Source organism: Zophobas morio, unplaced genomic scaffold (genome assembly GCF_036711695.1).
Source record: "Zophobas morio isolate AGI-343-1 ecotype UQ-CSIRO unplaced genomic scaffold, CSIRO_AGI_Zmor_V1 ptg000006l, whole genome shotgun sequence".
Lineage (NCBI taxonomy): Eukaryota > Metazoa > Arthropoda > Insecta > Coleoptera > Tenebrionidae > Zophobas > Zophobas morio.
This window is the reverse complement of record NW_026972111.1, coordinates 4,074,463-4,094,560: the sequence shown is the minus strand read 5'-3', so window position 1 is coordinate 4,094,560 and position 20,098 is coordinate 4,074,463. Positions and strand designations below refer to the sequence as shown.

The following is a 20,098-nucleotide window of genomic DNA, read 5'->3' as shown; positions in this document are numbered from 1 at the left end:
ATTTATGTTTACAATGTTTACTCGTATAATCTGAATTAATGTTTCGTTGTACCTGTTCTTAGAATAAAAATCAAAAGAAATTTAGCGTCGTATTTTGTTGGAAATAATATTTTAGTTCAGTCAGTGTCTAATTTATTCTGATTTAAATTGCATTTAATAAAAAATAAAATAATTAGATAAACAGTGGGGATGATCCGACAAATTCTGGTTAGTGTTTTACCATATATATGTGTAAAATTTTACAGCAATCAGTTCAGTAGTTTTGGAGATTATCCGTTTTGATAAAATCGCCTAGAATAGATCACAGACATTTTATTGAAAAAGATTCTGTAAATGCTATGTAACGCGATTTTTTTAATAAGGGTTCCCGGATTTGCATCAAGAATAGGTAAACTGTCGCGGTGACGTCACGCATAGAGCTCGGACCAATTAAAGTTGCTTTCACTGGCTACTAGAAATGTTAAGAAGCTGGGATTGACACTGTTGTAATTAATAAAACGTTCATAACATGATTCGATTCCTTTTTAAAATCTCAAGTTCTTTGTTCTCTGCTGTACAAAAACTCGCCTGCTCAATTATAGAATATGTACAACTCTTATTAATTAATTCATGGTAGTCTTGTGGCTATATATTTTGTAGAGATTCAATTTTCTCATATAACTTTTTTTATTATATGCATTTTTAAATATCTATGTACGCAAACTAAAAAAATTAAGAAAACCACATCCGAACAAAAACCACCAACTAAAACCCCAATTACAAAATCCGGAAGCTTAATTAGATTCAACAAACCTCGACCTAATCGCGACTAGATCGATGGCCCGACACCTCGTTAGCGAAATTACGACCGATGACGTTTCGAATTTTCGCAGATCTCTGCATCTTCAGCAAACCACTAATTGCTTTCGGATCATTATTCTTCTCTTTCGGAAATCGCGTAAGTATAAATTACCCGTCCGAACCCCGTAATTTCCGAAGCCGGTCGTTCACCTCCGCCAATCCAAAAATCATCAATTTTTCCCATTTTTGGCGCCCCGCCTCCTCACGCCGCGGAAATTGCAAAACCAATTAAAAATGCTAATCAGATCGTCGTAAAAATGGGTGTCGGGGTTTCAATCGATAATGACTCATTAATGCGCTTCCTCTAATTACCCGATTTTTCGAATTAAAAAAAAAATCATCACCGGCTTTTCCCCACGTTTGACGATTTTTCTTTGAACAAGTTTTAAATTGTACCGTGACAGTTCGATCGGCTTTTTTCTAGCTAATTTAAATGTATATTATAGTCTCTTTTTTACATACATCCGTTTTCGAATTTCAGCTGTTTTGCATAAACGTTTGGAGCCAATTATTATAATTACATGTTGAAATAGTCGAGATTAGGACCATACACTACTTGTCTTAATGGTTCGAGCGAAACGAAGAGAGGAAAAAATCTTGTGGGTAGACCATTCGAGCGTCCATAAAGCGACCCACTGGTCTCGAAACTCGTATGCATATAATAAGTGAATAAATAACGCGTAATAACACGTTACCATTTCGGGCCCATGCAAATTTCGGCTCGGTGGTGTGAAGGTATGATTTATGTTGACGGACGGCCGAGGGATGGTAATGATGATGGGTCGCGCGACGAGTCGTAATTGATTTACCCTTTTCTGGAGAAAACCGGACGCTAATTACGCCCTAATTGAAATAATTGCGATAAAATGGAGGTTCTGGTATTCGTCTCGAGTAACGCAATTATCAGAACGACTCCACTGGACACAGTTCTAGACGTTCTTAGGTAACCGAATTACCCCTCGGATTTCTTCCAAGAACCACAATCCGCCAAAACTATTTCTCTCCTTCTATTTCCTTTTCATGTCCACCGTACTTGTGCAAGTCATGCAGATTCTTGTCAATCAGTGTATACAAATTACCTGTCATTCGTGATGTCATACATCAAAGTGATTGATTTATCATCAGATTCCAACTTAATCCAAATTAAATTTACAAATTAGCGCCCGCTCACCAAAAATTAGTGCTCCTGTCAATCCGTACTCCGTTTTGAAAAAATTACGCAGCCATTGATTGTGCGACCAAGTATCAAATCCAAAACGAAGCGTAACTTCTTGATCTTTGCAGCCAAACGGAGCGTAACGCGTTTCTTGTTTCATTTTCAATAAATTATGCGCGTTTGAGTCAGGGCCGGATCGGAAAAAACAGTGTCCTACGTGTACGGTTTTTTAACAGTCTCATTAAGCCACGGTGAAAAAGACTGCGACTTTTACATAATTGGCTACAATGCGTCACGATACCTTTTGATTCCGGCTTGAGCGTACCCTAGACTGAGCAGTGGAATCTCTAATAATAAAAAAAGTGTTTTCTGCGTTCACGGGTCAACCCGGGTTCAAGTGCAAAACCCTCCTCAGCCAGCCCGCTCACACTAGGACAAAAAAACAAAGCACTCTCTCTCGACTCGAAATATCAAGATTCCGTGTCTGCGTTACACCCCGTTCTCTCGTATTGTTATGTATAGTATGTATCTCGGGACGATCTGTTTTTCAAACGCGCTGAATTCGTTATGGCCGGTCCTGGCATACCTGTGGCGCCTTTCAGAGTGTCTGTTTAACCGTGACCGATGCCACAAGAAACTCACGATTCGATTAATCCGAAAGGAATGGAAAGAGCGGGCTGGTTTTTGTTAATGTGCGGCGACATTTTTGGGACGGGAATTTTTCGAGAAAATCGAAGGACGAGTAATGACTAATGGGGGTGATGGGAAGGACAATGGCTTCCGGGGAAAAATGAGGTGAGGAGTGGTGGGACAATGGAATGACAAGTTGTAATTCGAGGGCGTAGAACAGTAGGGGCCGAGGTAGTGGTTGATTGTGGGGCTTTTTATTACCATTTTTCGTTTTGGTACCATTAGATTTTTTGCTCGTCTTGATTATATATAACTTCACAAAGTATATTTTCTTTAGTATAATACAGATGCTCCTTTTTTGTGACAGACATAAGGGGTGAAACCGTGTGTCGCATTACCAACTGCAGACAAATTATAGTGCACAGATTGTTGGCTGATGGTCTAACGTGCCAGTACTTCTGTAATTTTTTATACTTTAAACTTTCTAAAATAGAAAATTTTTAACGAAACTTTTCCTGGAAGGTGGATACTACGAAGGGGAGCAGCTGAGTGGCCAGCTAGGTCACCCGATTTAACCCCACTTGACATTTTTCCGCGGGGTTACGCAAAAAACCAAGTCAATGTTAACAGACTACAAAGCATCGAACAACTCCAAGAAAGAATATTAAATGTGATTGCTGAGATTCCTTCTAATATTCTAACAGATTCATTTGAAAATCTTGTGCAACGTATTTCCTATTACCAGGAAGTAAATGGAGAACAATTAGAACATTTGTAGTGAAATTATTGTTTTTTAAATGTTAATTTGAGCTTTTTTCAATGATGTAATTTTTTATTTAAATTTTTCAAAAAGTTTTCATAACAATATATTCATTAGTCACTATTTACAATAATAATTAAATTGGAGTATTGTTATTGTTACGCTAGCACGTTTATTTCACTTTATGTACCCTCAGTTCTAGCATTTTTAACACTGATTGAGCACTAGCATAATTTTTGAATAAAGTGTCCTACGCCAGGACTATGACAGGTGATAGTATTGATTGTCAAGGCTAGCAACAATTTTCTTATGCCAAGATAAAGAGGGTGGGTGGGCGGGGCTAGTACCTGCTAAGATCAGCAAATGTCTCATCTGATATTAACCTCCAATTGAATATAAATAAATGCAAAGTTATTTGTTTCGCTCCCCGAAAATTTAAAAATGTTCTTTTTGACAATATTAATATTAAATTTGCTAATATAAAACTACCAGTTCTACATACTGTAAGAAATTTGAGATTGGTGATGATGACGATATTCGCTTTAGACCCATATTTCTAACATTATTAAAAAATCTTAAGTAGCAGTGAAACTTAAGGAAGAAATTATGTGAGTTTCTTGTCTTGTCATATATAAATTATTGCCTAGTAATATATTATGTAATTAATTATGTATTGATAAATACCGTCTTCAAAAGATCCAAAATAATTCTTCAAGTACTGTCAATGCCAAAACATCTATCTATCAAAGATCTTTCACGTCCAATATTATCAAGGTTTACAATAAATTTTTATTAGAGTTTAATTCGAGTTCATCCATCAATTGTTTTAGGAAAAAAATTAAAATGTACTTAGTTAATACTTAGGTTTAGGTTTATTATTGTGGATCTATTGCTTGTTGCTAACTTTAGTTATGATTATTTGTATAAAATTAGTTTCTAATTATGGATTATTTAATTTAGATTTGATTAGTTTGATCATTACCTAGTTGACTCTTGTCTAGATTTTTATTCCGTTCTTATGTACAAACTGTTTAGTTATTATTTAATAAAATCCTATTATTATTATTATAATTATTATTATTATAAGACTGTTTTTGGCAAATGAGATACCCTCCAAGATAAAACTAATATTAGCAAATAACATACCCTCTAAGAAAAGAGCGGGTGGGTGGGCGGGGCTAGTAGCTGCTAAGATAGACTAATTTTGGCAAATAAGATTCTTTCGAGAAAATAGGGGGCGGGTGGGTGGGCGGGGCTAGCACTTGGTAAGATAAGACTTACTTTGGCAAATGACATCCTCTAAGAAAGTAAAGGGTGGGTGGGTGGGGCTGGTACTTGGTAAGATAAGACTGATTTTGGCAAATGACATACATTCTAAGAAAGTAAAGGGTGGGTGGGACTAGTAGTTGATAAGATTCTTCTAAAAAAATAGAGGGCAGGTGGGTGGGCAGGTTAAGTCAGGGCTAGTATTTGCTAAGATAAAACTGATTTTGGCAAATGAGATACACTCTAAGAAAAGAGCGGGTGGGTGGGCGGGGCTAATACCTGCTAAGATAAGACTGATTTTGGCAAATGAGATCTTTCTAAGAAAATGACGTATACTTTAAGAAATTTAATTAAATTATTATAAAAAAAAGGCAGTAGAGGCTCCAAAGCACTTTCAAATTGTTTCCAAGCATGATATAATAATTCTCTAGGTATGATTACTCGTGTGGCTCAAAATGAAACCAGTTCGCGCAGTGACGTCACTCGGTGAGTAGAACTATTGGGATTTCAACATAAAAGCACGAAGAATCGCTAATATTTTTTATTTTAATTGTTATAATTCATTATGTATTTAAAAAAATGGGTTGTACAACCTCTATATTATAATATAATAATTGTAATGCTGCATTAAACAACCTGAAAACTAAATTTACGTGAATTAAATTGTAAAAACGAATTTAATGGAGTTTGATACGTATTTCTGTGGTGTGCATCAAATTAAAATTTCGCGTTTAATATTATTTTTCGTGTACTCAATAGAAAAGTGCGGCTTTAATTAGGGGATAATTATAAAAAAAGTGCATATTTTTCTCGTTAGTAGCGCACAGGTTATCTGAAAATGTCAAGATCTTCAGAATTATCCATTTTTTGCTTTTTTAGGTTTTTATTTGATTATCATGAACAGACTTGTTGTTATGGTAATTGTGCACATTTAACGTGAACATAAATATTAAATCTACTTTAGAAATTCTGTTGTAAACTTTCAAAAACTGAGTACAAGAAAAAGTAACCACTAAAAATAAGTACAATGTACTATTGAACTGTAATCTACATGTTAATTAACAATTTTTCGATGATTTGTCTTGGAGTGAAAATTCTTTTCATAGCTTGATTTTTCTTTGCAAGTTCGTCGTTTGGCAATATCATACCTTGTATTTATTTTATCATGGTTTCCAAGCAGGAATACCAAGAGCTTCCAGACTGTTTTAAATTTTTCAAAAAAAAAAAAAAACCAAAATGAACTCAACAGGTCAGAATTTTCCAAAAATAGAACCCCAAAGTCCCCCAAAATAACACCATGCCAGGGTTCCCAGCGATTTGTTATAGTCAAATTTCCTGACTTTTCCACGTTTTTCAGTTATTTTTCCAGAAATTTCCAGGTTGCATTTTACTTGTCAGAAACGCACTAATAGTTGCTTTTAATACAGTGGTTCCCTAGGAAGTCTTGCATTTCTGAAATATGGTATTCTTGTTGATGTTAATTTTAAAACAACCAAATAGAATAAGTACAAGTGATACAGAATCATCCAGGTTCTAGAAGACAGATTAGACCTGAGACTAAGATAATAAGTAAATAACAATCAGGCTAAGAAAGTGATAATTGGCGTTTTGATTTTTTTGCTGAACACAAATTAGCCTTCTACGCTATGGATTATTTATGTTAATGGCTTGAAAAATCCAGTCATTCAAAATGTAAACATGACAATAACAAAATATGTAGTTGGACAAACGCAAGAAGAAATTTCAGAAAAAGTTAAATTTAGCAAATTGATAGATGAATCAACAAATCGAGGATTCGCAAAGACCATGTGTGTTTGTATTTGGTATATTTGGAATGGGAAAGTAACATCGAGTTTCTTGGGATTGTTAGAGCTTTGTTTTTAAGAATGAAGATCTTCAGACTGCGAATCAGGACACTCCAGCTCAGGGTTGGCCTGATTTAAATCATTCTTGACTTTTTTAAAATTTCTTTTTGAATTACGAACATACAATGCATGTTAGTCTTTGAAAAGCAATTTAATTCAATATGGGTACTACCTGCGTACCGCCGCAATTTACAAGTACAGTCCGATTATTTTAACTTTGGCAGTGTCATAGAACAATAGCAAAAAAGACATCTGGGACGTTTACGTTTATGTCTTTCACTGCGGCTCTAAGTTGTTACTACAAAGAATGTGCGTATTTTGCAACAATGGGTGCAGACCGGACCGTTTCAAGCTTTCGGAAAAAGAAACTGACCATGCTTTTACGACACTTTCCCAAAATTAAAAGCACCAGACTCTTGGAATTTATAGTATTTTTTCGTCAGCTGCAATTTACATTTGCTTAACACATAACTTTTGATTGATTTTTTTTTCTTACTACTTTTAAAATTTGAATTATTGTGGGTAACCGAAAAACTAAAAAAAATAAAGAAAAATAAAAAAACAAAACAAAAAAAAATCATTGATTTTTGGTTTCTTTAAAATCCGATTTTTTTCCAACCCTGCCAGTCCCTCTTTATAAATGTTTATCAACCATGCTGGAAGAATTTGCCTTTACCAAATTCTTTATTTGAGTTCTTTCAAAATCTGCCTAGAATTATAGTTTTGGAAATTTCATTCTACCCTATAAAATTTTATTGACGATAACGAGACGCACAGTGGTATAATGGTAGGAAATATTTATGCCTCACACCAGTTCACTCCAATTTGTCTGTGATCATTAGCAGGTAGTTGTACTCATAAAATAATGGTAATTTTCGTTCATGAGTAACGATGGGCCCTGTCCGGACCTGGATTATTCTGCTTTCTAACATCTGGGGATTACCGGCACGCGACAACTTAAGTTGTAAATATCTCTTGCTATTGTACTACTATCGGTCTCGTTATTGTTAATAAAATTTTATAGGGTACAAGGAAATTTCCAAAACTATACTAATAATATGGATTTACAACATATTAATTCAAAATATAGCTTATATTTGCAAGAAATTTGTAATTTTTCCTGAAGACAAAAAATATTAAAGAGATTGATTTATTCTGAACCTGAGGGTTTCATAAGAGCCAATTTGTATGTTAATCTATCAAAATTTGTTCTTATTGTTCTAATAATATAATATGCTTTATTATGCTTAAATTTACAAAGAAATTTACACTCGTCTAATAAAAAATAATGCAATAAAATAATTAATTAAATAAGCTTTCCCCAGTCAATGCCGCCTGTGAACTATTTTCGTCTAAAAGAAATTTGATGAAGACTGATCTAAGAAGCAGACTTAATACAGAAACTATGAACAACAATTCTTCTCTCAGAATATTCTAGTCGCTAAGGAAAAAAAAAATTAAATATCAAATTTATCTACAAGCGAAAATTCACTAGGACTTTTTCGGCTTTTCCCTGACTCTTCCAGGTTTTCCCTGACATTTCCAAGTTTTCCCGGTTTTTCGGTCGCTGGGTACCCAAGAGTTTCCAGAATAAAAAAAAAATACACTGCGGCACTCAAAATTTTCAAATTCATAAAAAATAAAACACTAAAAGCTCAAAAGATTTTTTCAAGTTCATCGAGCAACAAAACACCAGAGTCCTTTAAATTTACCCGAAAATAAATTTCTAGACACCCGGTATAATTCAGAATCGATATTTCCAATTTTTTTGACCTCACATCTGTATTTATTAAACTCGAGAAAACACACCGTATTACAGAAACATTGAACAATTTGGTAATAAGACACACCAAAACATTTTTCAGATTTTAAAGCGTCATTGTCACTTTATTTATATTTTTGGTAAAGTTCCTTGACCAATGACTAAAACGCTTTAGAATTGTTTTGACGGTTCACACTAAATTTATGATCGGTTTTATGTTTCGCGTTTTAAATTACAGCATTGTACTTCATCTTAAATTCATTAATTCACTATTAGAGACAGACGATTATATGCAATTTGCATATCCCGTATTTTTAATATGACAAACAAATGTTTTAGTATATTTTTGAATTATTCTTTTTTAAATTGAGAAAATTAATGACAAAAATGTGTCAAATAGAATCGTTTTTGTCAGTTTCTTAGGTTTGTTTAAAAGTAGAGAATACTTCTTGGCTGTATGTAATCCGGTAGTTTGTGACTTGTAAGATGTTCCCAAATGTGGAAGACCACAAATAAATGATAACACCAAGTTGAACCTCTTGTTATCATTGGAAGACAACCTCCATGCAACAACGACGGAAATGGCTTTAGAAGAAAATATTACCCAGTCGTTTGTGGTAAAGTTTAAAAAAAAAGAAAAGAAACTGCATCCATTAAAGTTCAACTCATCCATGAAATTATCAGATGATCCTGACAGACGACTGGAACTTTGTGAAAGCTTCACGAGACATGGTGACGACAATCCCATTTTTTTAAATAGTGTCGCACTGTCGGATGAAGCAACATTTTACTTAAATGGTACCGTAAATCGACACAACTGTCGCTACTGGGCTCTAGAACAACCTCATTTGGTTCAAGCAGCACACCCAACGTCCCCAAAAAATTAATGTTTGGGTGGAAATAATAAACAGAAGATTCATTTGCCCTTACTTTTTTTCACGGAAATTTACCAGCAGATCGATATTTAGATCATCTTAGAACCGCAATACTTCTGGATTTAATTGCTACATTTCGTGATACAGATAATCCATAGAATTTAGATCGCAGATCACATTATGGTGTAAATGTAAGCGTTTTTTTGGATAATCAATTTGATGGAATGTGAATTGGAACGTGTGGACCACCTGGGTCTCCGGATCTGACACCCCTTGATTTTTTTATGGGGACATTTAAAAAGTCGTATTTACGTGAACAGACCCGATAATTTGGACGACTTGAAAGCACGAATTATGTAACTTTTACAAAAAAGATTGTCAAATTTTTTTCTCGATGAAAGTACCCTGCGGAAAATTATATATCGGATCTTTAGAATGACACTCTTTCGAGTATTAAAGAACTAAAAGAACAATTTATATATTTTGCAGTGAACGAAACTTCTGATGCTTGCGCCACAATTTTTACCAAACAAATAAAAAATTTGATTTGAGAATTTTGAAAAGAGAACATCTGTTGATATCGAAAGACGGTAAAACTGCATATTTAGCAAAAAAGGTGCATATTTCAAGAAATTTTGTGCTTATCAATCCGTTCTTAAATTATATAGCTTTGTTAGTTACTGTAAATGATACTTCAGGAAATGCAATGCAGAAATTTGATAAAAGAATGTGGAAACATTGCTTAAATATCAGTTCACTCTTGGTTAGAAAAATTTTACCGTCACAGGAAGACTGACACCCAAAAAGAAGAATTTCACTTTTTGCGTTTCGTAATTTTCCCTAAACCTTGTTTTATCTTAAATTTCTGATAAGAATAAACTCGAGATACTCTATCTTACAACCGCAGCATCAACAAAATTATACAAATTGTGCTTACTTATTATTTGTGACCTTGCCTGTACTATCACTCCAAAAATACACCCAACGATTAAAAAATCAACTATCCACAAAAACTTACAGGTGTTCGTTTAGCCACCGTACAACAACCGCGAACGTCACAATCTCCAGTAACATCAAACCCGCGTATTTTGTAAAAATGTCCACGAGTCCGTCCGTTATCTCGAAGAATGCAAATAAAACGCTAATTTGTTAAGAACGATGATAACATTACGCGTAATAAACCATAACACAATTTTGACGATATTGACCGACATCCAGGCCCGAAACCCCACATTCGCGGCCCGCTCTTCACCCGAATCGATCTCGTTACAAGAGGCGCCAGGTAACACATAAAAACCCCATACATCAAATCGACCCGATCACACATCTCGCCTTCTCTTCTCCTCGTCTCCGCCACCCGAACGCTCCTTTATTTTTTGTTCCTCCAGCTGATGGGTGACGGCGTAGTTAATTAAGTGTCAAGACAACAAATGATTTAGGTCCCGAACCCCGTGAGACTCCCCGTCTCGCGTGTCCACCCGGGTCCAAACCGACGAAATCGGCGCAACGCCGGTCTCAGTAGGTCGCGCTCTAGATCAAGTCAAGAGAAACGTCTCGTACCGTTCTGTTTTCTGGCCCTCATGTTCCTGTTCCTCCTCCTCGACATATTCCACGTTTCGGAGCACTTCCTCAATCACATCCCCGCCGCACGATCGCAACAACCGGGATATCACAGACAGACAGAACGTCGGGTTTCGCGTGGGCGGATCGCACGTTGTCCTTGCAGCGATCGAATCACATCATAGAAAGCCACCGTCGTCCGTGTAACAGATCGCAGTTGGCTTGGCGCGCGATCGACGCTCGTGACCGCACCGCGCACTCCATCGCACGCAGCATAACTGAGGTCTCCGGCCACAGATTACAGGTTGTTATAGCGGGCTGTGAAAAAACAAGCGAGTAGCAGTCGACGTTTGACTCAGACACTTTAGTGGGGGGAGGACTATTGTTACGGCTGCTGCGGTGCGGTGCGCCGCCTCCGGCCGCTCGCCCCTCGACCGGAGAAAGAGATGGATCGAGAAAAGTCGCCGAACAGCGTGTTCGACATGCGGGACGTTTAATTTGGTGACACCGGCGGCGAGATAGTCCACACTATATATAGGACGGGAGGCCGATTTCGGAACGCGTCGTAAATTAGGCGATTTACGGGCGGAGGACAATGGAGGAGTTTGGGATTTTCGGTTTTGGATTAAATCGGGAATTTATGGACACGTGGGTCATGTACAGAGTGCGCTCGAGTGGGCAAGGTGGATTTTATGGAATGACGTCACGGGTGGACGATTCGACCGGAATGCGGTGCGAACGGTGGACCAAATATAACGCACGGGTTATTGTTTATAAATAATAATAGTAATAAAAGTTAGTGTGATGTCTAAATCGCAACCATTTTATTTAATGACTAAATGAGTCCACACCAAATATGCTTTTATAGCTAGTCGTAATCACTGTTGCTAACTTTAACAACTGCATTTGTTTGCTTCACCCTAGAAAGCAATATTTGTTCCTTTCCAAGTTTCTATATATAAAAATATCCTTATTAGGAGTATGTCGTCGTTCTAACACGATATCGTCAAGACCATTAGCTCCTATTAGTGATAATGGCAGGATTGCTCGATTGTTGCTGATTGATATTTTTAAAGTGACTCGACCTAAATGACAAAAAATGTTATTTTTTCTGAGAATGACGAACGGAACGGTGACTATTCGTGGCATGTCTGTTTTAGGAGGACACCAAAATAACAAAACTTTCATAGTTTTTTTATTAAAATGTACACTGGTGTTCAAAACAGAAAATAATCTATATGCAGTTATTATGAAATCATATACTTCAACTTCAAAAATGAAGATGGGAGAAAATATCACACTGTACGGGCGTAGGAAATAAATTATTACTGTTAATATTATTACTATTATTATTAATAAAATTTGACAAATTTGCAAAGCTAGTAAAGAAATAAGTAAATATAGAAGAAAAAAGAGAATTTCTTAAGAAAGAATATTCACTATCAATAAGTTCCACTGTATTTTTGCTATATGTTATTTCAAAATTAAAATCCGCCAACACCCCAATTTTTACGAAAATACAGCTAGCAACTTTTCCAGTGTCATTTTTAGTCTCGTTTCATTTTCATAGACAGTTTTTTCCATTTTTAAACTTCAAGTTGACAATTGAAACTTTGTAGTGCCAATCTTGGAATAATTTTTTTTGACTGAATTCAAGAGGTGGTAGATTCTGTATTTGAATTAAATTTGAAATTATAGGATGTATTATTGATTCTACTAGAAAAACAGCAAATTTACAATATTTCTTTATCGAAAAAAAAAACCTAGAAACATTGAATTTAGATCAAAATTCTCCCGCATGGTTAAGCAAAAAAGTCTTTCAGTAAGCCATGAAATTTATGTTTAGAATAATCACGTTAGCAATTATGGTCAAATAACTGTAATGCCTACATTTTAAAAATCAATTTCACGGTCTGCTCGACAACTTTTTTTTATCATATAGCACAACCGCTTAAACGAGTCCAAATTATTAGACGCATTATGAAATTTACCAGGCGAATTTTAATTTAAGAAGTTATCATAAAATTAGTCCTGGGTTATTAAAACCAAAGAGTGTAATATGCGCAAGTCTGAAGCGAGATTTTCTTAATAAAATTCTTAGATGACGTCATCAAATTTTTGGTGGGGATGATCAAGTTATTAAATTTATTAAAACACGACATTGTTAAAATATATCTTCAATTTCATAACAATCAGCTGTTTAGGAATCTAATAAAATCCCCAAGAAATGCCAGACAAAGGAAACGATGGACCTACTTTTCACATTCTGGAAAATATCGATACTACAAGGTGAATTAAATAAATTGAAATGTTTGTACTTATACACTTCTATTAAATGAAAATAGTTCAAAAACACCCAAAGTCATTATTAACCTGAGATATTTTTTCAACTGGCTCATTAATTATTCGAAATCGACAAAAAGACTAAAGTTGTACACTTTTTTTTTTTCATTGGGGTTTTTCACTATTTCGATTTTTCAATTCTTGACTTCGATTCTTTAATTTTTACTTTTTCGATTTTTCGTTTTAGACGTTTCAGTTTTGGAATTTTTCAATATTTCGATTTTTCAAATTTTTGATATTTTGATTTTTCAATTATGTCAAATTTTCTATTTTTAAGTTCTTTGAATTTTTAAATTTTAGATTTTTCACTTTTTTGTTGTCTTGATTACCCGATCTTTCGATTTTTCGACTTCTCGCGTTTAGATTTTTTCGGTTTATCAATTTTTCAAATTTTAAAAGTTGATTTTTCGAAATTGAAAAATTTAACAATTTTAATTTCTCGGTTTTGGATTTTTTTCGACTTTTCCATTTACTGATTTTTCAACATTTCAGTTTTGAGATTTTTCAGTTTCTCCATTTTTCAGTTTTTCAGTTCTTCAATTTTTCGATTTTCCTAGTTTTTTGATATTTCTATTTTTCAATTTTTTAAATTTTATAAGTTTTTGTTTTTTCACTTTTTTGATGTTTTGACTTCTCGATTTCTCAATTTTTCAGTTTCTCGATTTTGCGATTTTTCATTTTTTCGATTTTTCAGTTCTTAGATTTTTAAATTTATCAAATTTTAAAATTTATTTTTCAATTTTTGATATTTCGAGTTATTCGATTGATCGATTTTTGGAAATTTAAATCTTTCAGTTGTTAATTTATCAAATTTTTCGATTTTTGGAGTTCTCGACTTCTGGATTTCTCGGTCTTTCGACGTTTTGATTTCTCGATGTCTCAATTTTTCAATTTCTCGACTTTTACTTCCGTCGGCCGACTCTCTACTTTTACGTTTCCGTCTGTCTGTCCGTCTGTCTGTCTGTCCGTCTGTCCGTCTGTCTGCCGTCCCGGATTTTTATTAGACAGATAATCTCCGAAAGTACTCGACCGATTGTTGTGAAATTTTGTACTTATCCTGTCTAACTATCGCCACCACTAATGCCATGACGTCACTTCAAAATTGTACATAGTAAATTGGTTTTAAATTGTATAAAATAACATAGTCCTACACATGTAGTTTATGACACCGAATTGAGTTTTTACCCAAAACGTCCAGATTTTTGGAAAAAATCAGAATTATAAAACATTTTGCAATTTAATTTTGAATCTGCAAAACTGAATACTTTGAAATCTTGCAGATGGTTTACAGTTATGATAAGCATGATACATTTTTAATCAAAATATATTAACTTATCCCTTCCAAAAAATTGATAACGTCAGCTGAAAAGTTTGCCGAATAAATCCTATCTAAAATGTACAAAATACGATGAGTTTGTACTTGCGATTTATCATTCCATTAATATTTTTTGGATTTGCAGATACAGGGTGACCCAAAAAATTAATGAATAGGTAAGTTTATTTTATTGATTTAATCCGGAACTACAGAACCGAATGCTTTGAAATCTTGCAAATGTTTTAAGGTTCTAAAGAGCATAATAAATTTTTAGTAAAAATATATTTGCTTATCCCCTCCTAAAAATTGATGACGTCAGCTCAAAATTTTGCCGAATAATCCGATCTAAAATGTACGAAATATGATGAGTCTCTTCTTCTAATTTATCATTACATTCATATTTTTTGGATTTGGATATACAGGGTGACTCAAAAAATTTAATGAATGCGCAAATTTATTTTATTGATTTAATCAAGAACTGCAAAACCGAATGTACTGTCTAAACTCTTTAGACCAATTTTTTTTCAGAAGAGCCTATATGTTTTGACATATACTCATTAGCCCCTTCCTAAGTTTTAAAACCATAGTCTGTTTTTTACATTTCGATGCGACGTTGCCACGTTATTCCAATTTTCTTGATTTTTAGTCATTCAAGAGTTCACAAAAAATCCCAATTATGTTAATTTTAAGACCTGTGTTCAATATTTTAGGGAGAGATAAACAGAAGTACGCGTTTTGGTGTAGCATCAACTAAATACAATTTTAATACACAAGGTGTTCATAAAAAACATAAAACATTATAATTTTCAAATATCAATAGTTGTTTTTTTTTAGATGGAACACCTGTATTTTATAATTGCACCTTACTTTATTTAGTTTAGGGTTCTCTTTCTTTCAAGATGTTCTATTTGAAAAATCTGAAATATTGAAATTTGAAAATTATAATAATACATATATTTTATATAAACACCCGGTACATTAAGACTCAACTTTATTTTTACAGTACAACAAAGCGAATACTTTATCTTCACAAAATATTGTAACACAGATTTAAAAAATAACTGTTTGTTTTGTGAACCCTTTCATTGATAGATAAATTCAAAAAAATTAGAATAACGTGGCAACGTCGCATCAGAATTTCAAAAATAAACTACATATATGTAAAAATGTATACGGTGTTTGAAAAAACTACCTTGTTATGTTACGCTCAAAGAACTGCACGATTTTAGTCTCTGACTTTTTTCTATTTCTAATAATTAGTGACTGACCCTGTATATTTAAATTTTCGATTCTTCGAATACAATTTTTTTCAGCAAGTTTTTGTGGTTCTTGTGTTAATAACTGTCAAAACACTAAAACTCTGTAAACGGGGAAAACAGGGCTTCCACACAGATTTTGTGTTAAAAAAAGTGAAAAAAGTGAGTTCGGCTGGGAAAATAGTGAAAAAAAGTGAGTGTTATAATTCAAATAAAAATTGTATTATATGAAAAAAACAAAACGTAAATCTTCTCACAAATATAACAAAAATAAAAAGTATGAAGTTTTGATTATTTTATTATCAAAACAAAAAAAGTTTTTTGAATTAAAAAAAAACGACATAAATTTTCTCTTGAATTTCTTCAAGAAGACGTTTTGATTTTTTTCTTAAAAAGGTTGGAAACAATTGTACTTTTCCTTTTTTCTAAAATTGAGAGTTTTTTTTCACTTTCTCGTTCTTCTTCTCTTAAGGACAAGGCTCCGTCAATAAGGGCCTGCGCAATTCGTGCTTCCATGGTGTTATTTGCCGCCAACGCAGCTTTTAGTCTAACATTACCCTCTTCTAACAACTTATCGGCAGATTTTTCCTTTTGAGTTTTAATTTCTTTTTCCTGTACCATCGTTTCATCTATTTCTTGTAAAGTCTTTTTCGATTCTTTTACAAGCGCCTGTTGTTCAGCAGCTAATCTTTTTTCGGCTTTTTCTTTTTCTTTTTGCTGGATCCGCTCCTTTTCTTTCAGTTTTTCCGCGTCCAAATAATCTTGATAATGTCTTCTAGCTTGACCTGCTAGAAGGAGGAGTTCGTTTGTTATAGGAACAGTCTCTGGTTTATTGTCGAAATGCTTCAAAGCATCTGCGATAGTTAGCCTCGCATTTAAAGTTCTTACCGACATATTGGTTTTTTCTTCAGTTAGTATTAGTTTCGAACGGCTAAATCCCCTTTCCACGGAAGCATTCCCATGACTTAAGCAACATGCTGCTAGAAAAATGCTTTTTACATTTTTGTATTTTTCGACATTCTTCTCCGCCTTTTCAAAAAATTTTATCCAGTAATTGTCAATTCTATCAGTCTTTTCTAATATTGGTAAGGTTTCAAATTTTAATAACCTGTACTCGTCTACAGCGTTACCTGGGATGATAATATTTAATGTCTCACACAGTTTAGAAAAATATTCCAAAGCGTATTTTTTTTTTATTACTTGGGGATCAATGGATTTAAAATACTTCAGGTTTTTATTCATTAAAGGACTTTTATTCAGCAAATACTCAGCTGCAGTAATGTAATGCTGTCTAACTGATTTCTTAAATTCAAGAACAGTTCTCTCATTTCCTGTGACGTTTTGCTGGACTTTTGGATCTAATACAATATCATTAATATTTAGTAAATTATCTTCATTAAACATTGACGGAAGAGAACAGTTCCAGTTGTTATTTTTGCAAACAAAACTAGCTATTGCAATCACTAGAGATTTTAGTTCTGTATGCAAAATGTGAATTAAAGGTGCTTCAGTTTGAAAATGTCCTGTGAACTTTACAAAAAGCTTAGCACTCTGTATTGTTTGTAAAATCTCAGCTTTGAAATTTGGCTTATTTATTAATTTCATAATTTTCTTATATTTATTATTTTCACAATCACGTTTATTCTTTGGTAGGTAAGTTTTAAAATAATACTTAATAGCAGACCACTGTTCTATAATTCTCTCTGCTGCTTCTAAAATTGTTAACCATCTTGTAGAGCAATGTTTAATAAAATGGTGTTGTGGTATTTTGTTTAAAATCTGTACTTCTGAATACTCTTGCCATCGCACTGGATATTTTTTAAAATAATAATATATGAGAATGATAAAATCATTAACATCCTCGCCAAATGTTTCCATTCCTTTCAAAAAGGCGTTATGTATGCAGTGAATTGGGCAAGTACCTATATGTAAATTTTATGAGTATATTAATCATTGCTACATTTATTTACTTTACCTAGATCAATTAAACCTTTTCTATCTCTAACTTCTTTAAGTTCTTCATTTAGTAAATTAAATATTTTTTTATTTACGTTAGGTCCATCAGAACCTAGCATTAGCAAGTGATTGAAGGTTAAGCCAGCATTATCAATGGCTTCCTTGATGTGATCTTTCACTATATCAGCTGTTGCCTTAGTTATAAAAAAAGTCTCCAAATGACTCACCGAAACCTTAAAAATAAAACACTTCAATTATTATTAACCAGAATAAAATATAATACAGTTAACTAATTCCAAAAATTACCTTTTTATAAACTTCAGAGTAATAAATTATTTTCAGCTGCAATTCTTTCAAGCCTTTGTTATTGACTGTTTCGTCATATAAAACGGTGTAATATGAAGATTCTGCATCTTTTAAAAACATATTTCGGAAATATGGACCCAGTGCTTCAGAGATTATATACCCTAACTTGGTCCTACTCATGGTATAATTGCTTGAAATTTCTCCAGGAAACATCACGTGAAAAGCTGGAGCAATAATATCAGAAGATGCTGCTGAAATGTTGCACACTATGCTCAACATAGCCCAGATTAATTCAGCTTTTTTCCCCATTTCAACATTGTTATTAATGAAAGATAACGACACAACGTTTCCCGTTTCATTTGTTTTATTTTCGTCTGTTGCCAAAGTCAGTTGAGTTGAATTGAGTTTAATTTGGCATTGTCTAAAATGTTTCTGAGTACTAGCGTGTTGAGTAATAGCTTGAAATCCTAATAAGAATTAATATTTTCTATAAATAAGAAAGCAATAACCACCTCGAAAACGTACCTTTTTGTTTACAACTGATACTTGTAGAACAAATCGTACAAACCACACTTTCGCTTGCACTGTCGCCACTAGTTTCTGGCCTGCACCACCTTTTAATAACATACCCGTGGCTATCGGTTCTTTCGAACCACGTATTGTTCACAGTGCACTTTTTATCATTCATTTTTCATTTTTGTCGCTCTTGTATGAAATTATTAACTGATTTCAAACTACAGAAAGTAAATAAACAGCACGTGTCCGACGAAAGAATTGTGAAAACTACACCAACTGCATCGTTTGCGTTCACGAGGGACATTATGATTGGCTCGTTTCAATGCTGCAAGCTCGAGGCGCGTAATTTGAACCTTGCGAGAAAAACACATGAAAATTTTTATTTAATATCCCTATCATTCGGCGGATTGCCTTTCTCTCATTTTCACAAAAAGAAATAAATAAATTTGTAAATCAAAAACTAAAAAGATTTTACACAGAAAAAGTGAAAAAAGTGAGTGAATTGCAAAAATAGTGAAAAAAAGTGAGCATTCTTGGAAAAAGTGAGAAATAGTGAAAAAAGTGAGTCTGTGGAAGCCCTGGGAAAATGAATGGAAGCACATACAGTATGATTTTAAAAAATGGAATAGAAAAAAGAGCGCTGATTTTTTTTTGAAAATTCTATTCTATTAAATTACAATTCACCAGTTTACCCTCGAAAATAAAATTGATATTTTGTTTACAATTGTACAAGAGGGATTTGTGATAAAAATAAGTACAACAACTAAGCTAACAATAATTTCTTTAGTGAATTTTTTCAAGTACTTTAGAATTTAGTCGAATTTGTTTAATAAAAACCGAATTGGGACATCCAAAAATTGTAAAAGTTGAAAAATCAAAAAAGTGTAAATTGAACAATTGAAAAATCGGATACATTTAAAAACGAAAAACCGTAAAATAATTAAACTAAAATATCGAAAACTTGGAAAATTTATTACACTGTAAAAATGAAAAATTGTACAATTATTAAATAAAAAAATGGAACAATTGAAAAAAGAAAAATTGAAGGTTTCCAAAACCGCAAAAATTGAAAAACTGATTTATTAAAACTCTACAATTAAGAACTCGAAAAATTGTAAAAAATATAAAACTAAAAAATCAACTAAGAAATCTCAAACTCCAAAATTTAAAAAACTGAAAATATGAAAAATCGAAAAATTGAAAAATTCCAAAACTGAAAGGTCAAAAAATTGGAAAATCGAAACACCAAGAAATCAAAAGTTCGAGAATCCGAGAAGTCGAAAAACCGAAAAATAGAGAAATCAAAATATACATATATCGAAAAATTTAAAATTTGAAAAATCCGTAAATCAAAAAATCGGGAAACTGAAACGAAAAAATCGTATAATCGGACTAAAAAAGAAAAAAACGAAAAATCGGGAAATCGCAAAATCCAAGATTTATAAAAAAATTGACAAACTGAAGAACCGAAAAATCGAAAAATTGGAAAATCGAAATGTCGAATCCTAGAAATCGAAACATTGAAAAATCCATAATTTGAAAATTTTCAAAATTGAAACATCGAGAAATCGAAACATCAAAGGGAAGGAAAGTCAAAAAATCAAAAAATATAAAAAAAAAGAAAAATTGTAGAACAGTAAAATCTAAAATATAGAAGTGGATAAAATCGAAAAATTAGAAAATCAAATCATC

At 33.3% G+C, this 20,098-nt stretch overlaps 2 protein-coding genes across 5 annotated transcripts in view; both read right to left on the bottom strand.

Annotated features, from left to right (window-relative positions):
* The window catches only part of LOC135123356 (bone morphogenetic protein receptor type-1B), a 371,222-nt gene that overhangs the window by 63,226 nt on the left and 287,898 nt on the right, over positions 1-20,098 (bottom strand). The window contains exon 1 of one of the 4 annotated variants that reach the window (XM_064047921.1): positions 10,715-11,033. The exons of the other annotated variants lie outside the window; for them this stretch is intronic. Within the exon in view, the coding sequence (XP_063903991.1) occupies positions 10,715-10,760 (46 nt within the window). The 5' untranslated portion in view covers positions 10,761-11,033. Of the gene's footprint in view, positions 1-10,714; positions 11,034-20,098 lie in introns of those variants that run through there. 4 annotated transcript variants of the gene reach the window in all.
* Positions 10,889-18,938, bottom strand: LOC135123179 (uncharacterized). The gene is made up of 5 exons (XM_064047674.1): positions 18,416-18,938; positions 17,891-18,357; positions 17,604-17,817; positions 16,034-17,550; positions 10,889-11,032 (listed from the first exon to the last, which is right to left on the bottom strand). The coding sequence occupies exons 1-5, from the start codon at positions 18,576-18,578 to the stop codon at positions 10,889-10,891; spliced, it is 2,505 nt and encodes an 834-aa protein (XP_063903744.1). The 5' UTR covers positions 18,579-18,938.